A 12,233-nucleotide genomic window follows, 5' to 3' on the forward strand; every position below is an offset into this window, starting at 1 on the left:
AACAACAACAACAACAACAATATTATTATCATTATTATTATTATTATTATTATTATTATTATTATTATTATTATTATTATTATTATTATTATATATATTTATATAATAATAATAATAATAATAATAATATACATGAATTTTAAAAGACCACTTTTCAGAGTATGCCAAAGGCTGCATGCACTGTATTGTAAAGTTTAAAATAACAATCGCATGAATTATTACGATTTACAATAGTGTCGATAGCCTAATAGTAGTGTATGTATACAATGCAACGCGCTACATTGATAAAATCTCAGAGCAATATACAGGGCGGGGTCACATATTTTGCTTCTATTTTTAAACCTCCACACAGACAGACAGACAGGCAGGCAGGCTGCATTGTAAAGCGATTAGCAACTCGGATGGTACTTTCACTCTGTCACTGTATCCAGAGCATCATCTTTACCCGAGGTGAAAACAACAGTTCTACCAGCCGGGCCAGCAGTCTGCGACACGGGGAGGGATACCTCTAGGCATGCAAGGGTATCCGCTCTAAAAAAAAAGGGAGATTGTGTCCTTTAATAAAGCCATACAGTCCACAGAGCTCAGTTAGAGGCAAAGAACAATAGGTTTTCTAAATAAAATTATGCAACACGCAGCATTTATGCAAAATGTCTCTGTAAATGTCTGTATGTTGATAAGTTAAAAAAAAACCCAACAAAACACTGGGATGTCACCTTGACCTTTGTGCCCAGGACATAATGCATCCACAAGTCCTGTGCCGGAAGGATGTTCTGTTATATGTGTGCACGTGTGAGCTGTGTATGTAGTCCGGGTTTGGAGTTTGGTTCCCATGTGAAGTCACCAATGCTAAAATGTACACACTCAATAAACTAGGTTGCAGCACTCTGGACACAATTGTCTGCAACATCGTCCACTGAATGGCGCACGCTATATACAATACTGAAATATTGAAAATCAGGAGCCCTGGTACTCCTGGCTGCGCTCCACCGACCTGTCTGCGCGTACGTGACGCATGGGAGGGGGGAGACTACTTAAAGGCGGATTAACGCTGGCAAGACATTAAATCCAACCTCCCATCCAGGCGCAGCGCGCAGCCCATCAACCTGATCTGAAGATCGAAAATAGGAGGGCTTATAGTAATCAGCCCTTCAGACTCCCATGACAAGGAAAAGTGTGGCAACGTCGTGGGATCGCTCGGCACACACAGCAGGACGTTCACTGGCGCTGCGCGCTCAGCACATAACCAACCAGATAGCGCTCAGAGAGACGGAGAGAAGAGGGGACGGCAGCAGCATCCCGTGACGGATGCATTTTTTAGCTAAAATCGAACGATCTGGAGACTGACAACAACAAGAGGAAGAGAGAAGCAGGACGGGAAATAAAGCGCTTTTTTGGAGGGATTTGAACAGAGTGCCGTTGTGCTCTCGTCTTCTCCGGATGCTCAGAAATGGGGGAATGGACTATACTAGAGAGGCTCCTGGAGGCTGCTGTCCAGCAGCACTCTACTATGATAGGAAGGTAAGATCAACAACAAAAAACCAAGAAAAACCGAAGAAACGCAGCAGCCTCCAGGATCGTCTTTAGCATGGTTCCCAGTCCCCCGTTTCTGTCTTGTGCCTCAAGGATCTTCTGTAGCATGGTTCCCAGTCCGTCGTGTCTGTGTTGTGGATTTTTTCTGTCTTGTTCCCCAGATTTCCTTTTTTCCCCGAGACGGCTAAGTAATTCAGATGACAGCTGTCTTCTCAGAATCGGTTATAGCGCAGCAAAAGTCATAAAATTCATGTGTCATTTCACGTATTCATTCATCCACTTATCCATTTGATGTTTGTTGGTGAGTTTGAGCGGTGGTTGTGCACTCATGGGTGGCAGAAAGAGACTGAGAGAGAGTCGGCATTATCACATCTTTCCATTAAAAAAGCTCACACAGGTACAATCAAAGCAACGCCGATTGCTTACATGTCATTTCAGCCATTCAATCAGAAAAAACAACCCACACAAATACACATCAGAGCGTGTGATAAGAAGATACGGTAAGAAACACATATTATCCTCAAGAGCGTCCTGGTTCAGCACTGGACAGCTCCCTAAATCATCACACCAGAATTGGACTCTGAGCGCTTCAGCCACCAAGGCAGCGCACAACTCAACCTAACAGACACATCAGTAAACACATATATTTACACTTATTTTCACATTGTTTGTTTGTTTGTTTGCTTGCTTTTTAGGATCCTACTAACAGTGGTGGTCATCTTCCGGATTCTTATCGTAGCAATAGTTGGAGAGACTGTCTATGATGACGAGCAGACCATGTTTGTTTGTAACACCTTACAACCGGGCTGCAACCAGGCATGCTACGACAAGGCATTTCCCATTTCACACATTAGATATTGGGTTTTTCAAATCATCATGGTGTGCACCCCGAGTCTTTGCTTTATCACATACTCGGTGCATCAGTCGGCCAAGCAGAAGGAGCGGCGCTACTCAACAGTATATCTGACACTAGATAAGGATCAAGATTCACTGAAGCGAGACGAGAGCAAAAAGATAAAGAACACCATTGTTAATGGAGTACTTCAGAACACAGAGAACTCCACCAAAGAAGCTGAACCGGACTGTTTAGAAGTCAAAGAGATCCCTAATTCGGCCATGAGAACTACAAAGTCCAAAATGAGGCGACAAGAGGGCATCTCCAGGTTTTACATCATCCAGGTGGTTTTCAGAAACGCGCTGGAAATTGGCTTTTTGGTGGGTCAGTATTTCTTGTATGGATTCAACGTCCCGTCGGTGTATGAATGTGATCGCTACCCCTGCATAAAAGATGTCGAGTGCTACGTCTCCAGACCCACGGAGAAGACAGTGTTCCTGGTGTTCATGTTCGCGGTCAGTGGGTTTTGTGTGGTGTTGAACCTGGCAGAACTAAATCATTTGGGATGGAGGAAAATCAAAACGGCCGTGCGAGGTGTGCAGGCTCGGCGGAAGTCCATCTATGAAATCAGAAATAAGGACTTGCCAAGGATGAGTGTGCCAAATTTTGGCCGCACTCAATCCAGTGACTCTGCTTATGTGTAGCACACGGGGGAAGAGGAGGAGGATGAGGAGGAGGGGAGGGGGGTCAAAACATGTAAAAGATTGAAAAACCATGATGGACATGATGGACAGCTCCGCACGCCTAATTCGTGTCATGACTTTAAGAGTGGGCAGATTTTTTTGATTTGTTGGTCTTTTAAGGACTTCATGGCAAGCGTGGATTACACGTTTGTTTACTTATTTATTATTGCACTGATGCAACTTTTTAGTAACGTTTATACTCTGTAAGATGCTAAATGGAAACCATGTTAACGTGTTCACATATTTACTCTTTGTGGGCTGTTCTGCTGTACTTGAAGAGAGTAAATGCAAAAATTGCACTAAGAGGTGAACACCTGAGAGCCTGACCTTATCCAAAAATGTGCTACTGACCTGACGGTGTTTTTAAGACATTTTCTTTCCACCTATTTTTCGGCACCAACCTCATTTAATGGCACCATACACAGTGGTTAAAGGAAAAAAAATTCTATCATCCAGATTTATATACACATAGATATATAAATCCTTACTGACTATGGTTCAATCTAGTTCAAATACATCAGCGTAATTCATGTTTTTGTTGCCTGTGTTGCACCACTGACCTTAACATATGTAACCATTCCATTGCTTTATAGCTGACTTGCAAAACAATATCTGGTGAATTTGCTGCAAACGCTAACGTCTGTGACTTCCTTAATTTATGACACACCAAAGCGCCCACTGCTTTTATTTGTGAAGTGTTTTCTTGCTTTTTGTGTAATCAAGTGCCATACTTGTATATAAACATAATATATATGTATACATATAAATATATAAATATATAATAATCATCATGAAAGCTGATTCCCTGCTTGGATTATGCTAAATGCCGCCCAATTTTTTTATTTGCTTTAAATGTATTTGTTGTGATTTAAAGAAAAAAATATGAAGAATATACAGTTTTCTCTGTTTTATTTTGCAAATGACTGGAAAAAAAAGATAATGAAGTGCTAGTCTTTTTTATATATACAAGAAGGAAATGTCTTTCCCTAATCAAAGCTGATCAAAACTGGAAATAGCACAAATTGACATTTTTATCAAAGAATGGGCAATAGAAAATCTGCTCTGGTGCTACAGTTTTTCATAGAATGGTTTTAAATGTAACCGAAACAGACCAGAAAAAAAAGAACATCATTTTTTTCTGTGGAAAATAAAAGTGGGATTCATGTACACCAGAAACGTGTGAGGTGCAGTACTTTGTGTCTGCTACTCTAGCTTGTGTTGACTGAGCTATCACACATATACTTATTTATTTAGTTATATATTTATTCATTCAGTGGAAGTTTTGCCTTGGTGCAGTGATTTTAGCCACACCCACTCTGTATAAAACCCCTTACTGCAGGACACACCTTGTACAGGATCTCGTCACTCTGCAATGTTGTTGCAATACTGATGCTGCTTCCATGAGACACATCAATACTTATGCTCCATAACAGAGAGGCCAAAGGGAACTTTTAGTCTATATGGCATGCATCAAATCAAATACTGCCCTCAGCCCTTATGGTGAGAGGCACATTTGCAGGGTCTACACTGTGAACTTTAGTTTGCAACCGTCCTTGTACTCTGCAGGAATGACAAAAAGCTGATCATGATTCTGAGTACTTAGGGAGCTGCCCTTTTTCGTGCTCCGCTCAACCTTTCTTCTCTCATTTGAAAAGGGATGTAGGAACTGAGGGGAAGGTTGTGAGCTCCTCATGAAGGTCAAAATGGGGGATGAGGGTGGGGGATAAAAAGAGAAAAGTACTCAACAATATGCCCACGCAAGGGAGAGAGAGAGCGAGAAAGAAATAAAGGCAGAGAGATAAAATGAGATATTTGCAGCTGACCATTGCGGGTGATTTGGGAAAGGCTGGTCTCTTCATGATTCCCCTGCCAGGATGACTCTGCAAAGCCGGGAGAAATCGAAGAGCTGGGGCACTGGCGCATCCATATCCAACTCAGAAGGGACCCACGATTTCTCCCTAAGTCATGAACTTGAAAAAACAGAAAAACAAAAGAAAGAAAGAACCGTTTGTCAACTTCAATCTGATGCAATGCAGCGACTGCCTTTGTGCATTTTCATCTCCTTCTCTTTTTTGTTCATTTTCCTCTTTTTCAGGCATTCACTTGGGGCCTTAGGAACCTCTCTACAAAACCTAAAAATATTAGAATTCAATATTCACTTCACAGCATCACAGAAATAAAGGAAATTATAAATCACCGTCTACCAATAGAAATAGAAAAAAACAAATAAATACAACAATTTTAAGTGTCTACTGTACATTTACAGTACAGTGTTGAAACACAGTTGTGATCATTTTTGATGCTTTGGTAGTTTTATTTTGCTGCATCATTCAACCTGGTTTCAAACTCCAGCAAAATGGCAAAATTATTGGGGTATGTCAGAATGCAATTATGCATGCTGTCATGCATTTACATCATGTGAGTGTTGCAGGACTCAGCAGAGATTACTCTTTACCTGTGTGTCTGTCTTTGTGTAGTCACGAGAGCTAGCATACAGGCCACACAGAGAGTGTTTTGCTGGCAGACGGTATGAAAAATATACATGACAATTCACTTGCAGTAGGTTTACACATCTAAGACAACGCAGACGTACTATATATAGAGATCAAATAATCTCAAGGACCTATGCATTCATCTACTGGCCTTAGCCATCCTGACAACTGCAGCAGAACGCACCAAGGCTGCACGCAAGCTATTTTAAGACTACAAGGCAAAACACTGCAGGAACACCACCAATTTCATGTGATTGCAGGTGCTCAGGGTGAAGGCAGGGATTTTTAGAGCCATACCCCCACCCACCCCCCCTCACACACACACACATACACATACACACACCTTATATTAAAGGAGAGGTCTTCTCCCTGGGCCTATAATGTGGGTGATGAAGGCTCTCAGCTCATAAACAAACAGCTTTTTTATGAGCAGCGTGGGCCACTTCATCATAACTCTGTCCACCTTGATTCAGAATTAAAAACCGTCTTTTAACAGAAATGATACACTACACCTGCACGTAAGTCAGAGCTGATACAGCCATACAGGTTCAAAGTGGCTAAATTTGTAGCATTAAAGCTATGTTATATTGCAGTACAGGGGTTCCTACACATTTGTATATATCCTTAATGACACATATATGATACAAATCCTTAAGCCATTTGATCTGGTATGGATTTCATTGTTTGGCACTGAAATGTAAAATGTTCATGTTTGGTGTAGGTGAGGACAAAAGGACCATCAAAATAGGCATCATTATCCTCTCAGTGCCCTAACTTAAAAAAAAAAACTTAACAGTTGTATCTAAATTACTGTTAAAATACAATATTGAAATTAATCCAGTCAAAATGATGATTCAAGTGTGTGTGTGTGATGAAATGATGCTGGATTACTTGTGGGTCTGTGTTTGTTATTTAAAATATGTGTTCCACTTTTACATTAACCACTTAGATTTTATATCAAACATTAAGTAGCATTTATAGTAGCCAGTATAGCTATTATATATTTAGTTACATTATAGTTTAGCTCCAGGCCCAAAAGAGCTGAGGGAGACTGAGCAACTAGTTTGTGGTTTGAGGAGCTGATCTGCTTAAGAAGTGTTTCTTGGTAAATTATGTCCAAAAACCAACAGTTTGGAACAGCGGATATAATGTAACCTGACCAGATTGTGTTTTTATTTGAGGGACAAGGCCAGACTGGCAGAAATGAGTGATGGAGCTGCAGTGCTGATATCTTTATTAACAATCATGGCCGCCACCTTACATCATACTGACAACTCCACTGGAATAGGGTGTTAGGTGAGGACAGTTGAAAAGAGTCTAAAATACAACCAAATCAATCATAAGAGGACAGCAAACGATTGAAATTCTTCATATTATCCAACGTCTGTTTGTCTACTAATTTGTGTTTGTGTATATGTGTATATGTTTGTGTACTATTTGTCTTTTGACACATTTATTATGTCAAAAGACAGATTTATTATGCATATATATAAACTATCAACCTGAATGTAATCATAGAAGTATGGTTCATTATGATTTTGTAAAAATATTGAAGAGGGGAGGAAGCACCAAAATGTGACAGTTTATACCAGGACTTTCACCTGAGAGTGAATCCTGCAATCCCTCTGCCCCAAAAACAAGCATGTCCTCCCAATTTCTCCTCTTTTACCAATGTGAAAAGAGAAGGCTGGCTCCGGGGGAGCGCTGCTTTAATTCTGCTTTTTGCGCAGATTACTGCATGAAAGGGGGAGAGCAAACAGAAGAAAAACAGTGAATGCGGGTCTTTTTGATCCACTCAGCCAGAAGCAATGAAACTAGCCTGGTTACTGCAGTACATAAGCATGGCATAGCATGGCATAGGCAGATATGGCAGACATTGAAACAAAACACACTTGATGTTTGCATCCATGTGGGGGAGGAAGCAGTAACGCATTTACAGAGTGTGACCAAGTTTCTAACTTTCTGTCTGCCAGGGGAGAGGAACTGTTCACTTTTCTTTGGCTGTAAAGTAGTTTTTCTCTGTCTCCAGCCACAATAGTTTCCTTCCCTTTTCACCACACCGCTTTATAGCAATTCAAAGAAGTAGAGCACCAAACTTTTCCTTCTGTGATCCTCTGTTTTTTTGTTTTTTTTTGCCTATAAAAATTCTGCTTTAATGAAATCTTCACAGAACAAGGGCAAAAGAACAGAGAACATTTGACAGAGTCTGACAGAGGGATTTGGCTGGCTGGTTTGGTCGGTGGATGGGCTGTATTGGCCCATACAGAAGGATTTGGTTGAAAATAAGCACTGGCACTGACAAATTTTATACCTGACAGACCTGACAGCAGATTAATTTCTCATCCATTTTTTAATGTGACCGCAGGATTAAGAACATTAGCGGATTATACACAGATTTGTCAACCAGAGGTTCACAGTGGGACAGCCAGCACCTGTGTGAGGACACAATGCACCCGAAAACTGGTGTATTCCTCCCTTTTTATACAGGTAGGTCAAGGTAGGATAGAGTTAATGAGGGTGAAGGTATTAGAAGTTTGAGAAATAGACCAGACAACTTTCCCATTTTGCATTTTGATAATTATTTTGTCTATATTCAGCAGTTTTCTGTTGAGCTCCAGCATTCATAAGCCACAACCTACAGCATTTTGCCATACTGCACCAACTTTGCCAGGTGAAGTGGTTTGTCATTAATGCAAAGCAGACAGGGCCAGGCCTCATTGCAGCAGAAACAAACCCTAAACAATTTCCTGTTTGTGACATCTTTGATTTCCCTCTAGAAGTGACAGTTCATTCTGACACCTACTGCTTGTTCTAACTTTCTACACCCACTTGCCTCCTCCGCATTCCCTAATAGCTTGTAATACACACAGCCCATCGACCCTGATAAATGTTTAGGTTCTGCACCATTACACAGCCAATAAAAATCAGTGGCTGGCAAGTCTTAATCGGACAGAGAGGCGTTCACCAGCCGATAGGACTTGTACCGATTCATGAGATACAGAATAGCACAGTGCTTAGGAAGAGGAGGAGGAGACAGAGGTATAGTAATATTAATTTACAGCTACCCACACTAAAATGCAATCACACATAGCGAAGATTATGAATCACTACTACTGTATATATTACAGAGGCACACAGGAATGGAAGATAATACCCATCTTGTAAGATTTGTGACTGCAGAATAAAAGGACCACCTTTTAACTCATTTGCTTTGCAGCCAGATGAGCCAGGAAGCTACTGCTGGAAGAGAGAAGACAGGTAATGAAATGCAGACAAAGAGAGAGAGAAACAAAGAAATTATACAAATATCTCTACATCAATGGTGAATTCAGTTGCTTCTAGATCCCAGGGGAAGTGTAAGATTACACAATGTGGGTTGGGCTCACTGACTCTGCCACCGCTGCTGCTGGTTTGTTCATCATCTAATCTACCTCACTGTGGTTTACCTTTGGACTCTGTATGAACCAGACACATTTCTGTCTGCTTCGTCTTCGCCGATGTTCTCTGTCTGTCTTTCCTTCCCTTCTTTATTTCCTCACTCTCCTACTTAAGAATCCACCTCTGTCTTTCTCAATTCGCTCCCCTGTTCAGTCCTACTAATCTCTTTCTTTTCCTTCAATGTGTTTCTTTTCTCGCTCTCCCTTCCAATACGTCTCCCACTCCTTCACCCATCCCCCACTCTCATTCTGATGTGATGCCACTTTGCCGTGAATCATGTGGTTGTCGTTTTACAAAGCCTCAAAGAGAGGTATGAAATCCCACTTTACAGTGCAGCTTTCAGGGTCTTTTATTGATGCAGCACTTTTAGAAGGAAGAGCTTTGAAACAAAATAGTTGGATTTTAAACCAAAAGGGAGGACTGAAAGTAAATGTGGGTACAGGTTTGCTGTTATAGCAAATGTGTTGAAATGCTACTCAAATGTTTCGAAAAAGGAAGGACACAGACCTATTTAGCAGAGATGATTACAGGTCAGACGACATCCACACTAACCTGGCTAAATCTGAAACAGCACTGTGTTGTTTTCATCAAGATTTTTGCCTAAATTGAAAAATCCAAACAATAGAAAAGCAACTAAATCTCACCTTTGTCTTCTGCCTCTGAGGGTCAACAAACAAAAAAAATTGCAAATCACAGCCCAAATCCGGTTAGGTGTGGGACAGACAAAGTATGGTTACTCTCACCTGGCTGAAGCTCTGTTCTGTCCCTTCATGCTCTACAATTTTGCATGTTGACTACATTCTTTGGTATAATCTAATACTGTACTTGCAGTATTGGAATGCAATGTATTAAAACGTGTGTGTAATACTTTGTTTACTCCACTTATACATATGTAGAAAAAACAAAATAAGAAGCACCTTACAATACAACACCAGCACAAAATACGTACTCAAGAATGACCTCTCTCAACAATTCAAAATCTGTTTCACAAAGATATTTATTACAGGACTTACTGTAGAAAGTACAAAACGTATAGCACAGCAACATGATTCCCTCACTAAATTTTAATGTGCACATTTCCATTTTGTCTTTGTGCTTTCCATAAAATGACATACTTTCAGCATGCTAATGACAACAGTCATAATAATAAGTGCCAGACTGTTGTATTAGTTTGTGCAGAGGTTTCTATTTCTCTGGTCACACAGTGAAGTGCTTTGAAATAACACCTTTTTAAATGCGCTCTCTGGGGAATCATTTTGTGTTCTGCATGAAGATTTAAAAGCTGCAGAACAAACCTAATACTATTTTGTAAGAAAAGGTGAAAACGCTCAACTAAGATTTAGAAAAATGTGGCTTCTTCTGCATTTCCTGCATGCGTCCTTTTTGTATTTAAAACGCGTACAACTCACCCAGGATGTTACAGCAGATTATGCGTGTACTTGTCAATTTCAGACTTTTTTTTGGGAGAGTTTCTGTGCCTTTTCATCTGAAACTGCTTGTGCATGTGAGGAAAGATGAAAAAAAATGTTTAACCTATCACATATTCATCATCAGAACTTGTAGAGATACCAGCATCCTACATCTGTCTGTTTGGCTTAAAATTTTATATTGAAATCTCTGATCTTTGTGTCTTGGTGATATGATGCAGATGGTAGCACTAACCCCAAGCAGCCCGTCAGCTATGAACCACAAATACTCCCAATAGTGTGTCAGAATGCAGCATTTGCCCATGATGACCTATGATAGAACACACACACACACACACACGCATGCACTGACACACACACACACACACACACACACACACACACACACACACACACACACACTCTACCCCCATTTCAGATAACCCTTCGAGCATACATGCTGAGTTGCTCCCAGTGTCTCAAATGCAACGAGGGCTGCTGGGAAATTTGTGAAGAAACGTATGCTGTCGTTGTTGTTGCTGAGGCGTTAATTAGACTGAGAAATCTTGTCTTAGACCCTCCTTCCAAGCCGTCCAGTTACACACACACATGCACACACACACACACACACACACACACACACACACACACAGAAACACCTCCCCCCACACACCAGAAACCCAGCTCTGTGTGCCAGAATATGTCTTAGCTGTAAGCCACTTGAAATGTGTGTGTGAAATTCCAGATGATCGGGAGTGATCAATTGTAATCGGAGTGTCATTAATTTCTGTGACAGCATTGGTGTAAATCTGCAAGTTGGATGAAATCATAGCAGCCGGGCTTTGGCGTACAGCAAGTGTTGATTGTGCTAATGATTCTCTGCTTTCTCATGCCAGCTTGTCTTTACAGCCAAAGGTAACACCGGCAAGACTCCAAATCATAATAAAGCTGCATTTGGCTGCCATTTGCTGCGACAAAATAGATTAGATTCAAATGAAAAATTAGACATTAATAGTATATAATAAAGGCAAAACCATTGTCAGTGGAAGTAAAAAAAAGGACACTTTTAAGTGACCAATATCAGGAGCTCACTATGGTCAAGACAATGAAACCGCACTGTTCATGCATTACAAGGGGAGTGGCAAGTTAAAGATCATTACAGAGGTGGTAGCGCCAATGAGGACCTACACAAGGCCAGCGAGGGCAGAGGAAGGTACTGTAGCTTCAGGCTGCTGATGCAGTGGAATCCTTAAAGAAATGGCTTAATGGTATTCTGGGATCAATACACCAGTAGCAAACAGATGGGCTCTACCTACCGAAGGTCTGTTTCTCCTGACTTCAGCGGATTTATGTTCTCCCACTACAAAAAATGTCCATATTTACAAGTAATTTAGTCTTAAAACCTTAGTTTCTCCCAGTGGGGTGAGAGAATTCCATTTCTCTCTACTACAGTGGAGACTCCACTAGAAAGTCATTTCAAATTTGGTAAATGGCCAGCTGTGTGATGGTTGACTTGACAGCAGCACATTGTTTCATCTATTGCAATTGCAGAGAATTGATCTTAACATAACAAGCTAGAAAATAGCATAGTGGGTTTAAACTATTACTAATACTAATATATCACTAAGCTACAAATGGATTCATTTTCTCTTTATGTTTTTCAGAAAATGTTTAAATGTATTACGGATCATTCTGATATTAAAATGGTCAAAAAAAATCCAAAGACCAAAAACAAAAAAGACCTTTTGTGGTACAAACACTATGTACAGTCCAGACCATAAATATT

The 12,233-nt window shown here is 40.6% G+C and overlaps 2 protein-coding genes across 2 annotated transcripts in view; one reads left to right on the plus strand and one right to left on the minus strand.

Annotated features, from left to right (window-relative positions):
- Positions 1-184: 184 nt before the first annotated feature.
- Positions 185-3,398, plus strand: LOC122998226 (gap junction delta-2 protein). Its single transcript, XM_044374992.1, has 2 exons — positions 185-1,521; positions 2,229-3,398. Exons 1-2 carry the CDS (start codon positions 1,451-1,453, stop codon positions 3,070-3,072), a joined length of 915 nt encoding a protein of 304 aa, XP_044230927.1. The 5' UTR covers positions 185-1,450; the 3' UTR covers positions 3,073-3,398.
- Positions 3,399-3,512: 114 nt separating this feature from the next.
- The window catches only part of stxbp6 (syntaxin binding protein 6 (amisyn)), a 155,454-nt gene continuing 146,733 nt past the window's right edge, over positions 3,513-12,233 (minus strand). The window contains exon 7 of the mRNA XM_044374994.1: positions 3,513-5,081. Coding sequence (XP_044230929.1) covers positions 5,070-5,081 — 12 coding nt within the window. The 3' untranslated portion in view covers positions 3,513-5,069. The remainder of the gene's footprint in view (positions 5,082-12,233) is intronic.

Source organism: Thunnus albacares, chromosome 15 (genome assembly GCF_914725855.1).
Source record: "Thunnus albacares chromosome 15, fThuAlb1.1, whole genome shotgun sequence".
Taxonomy (NCBI): domain Eukaryota; kingdom Metazoa; phylum Chordata; class Actinopteri; order Scombriformes; family Scombridae; genus Thunnus; species Thunnus albacares.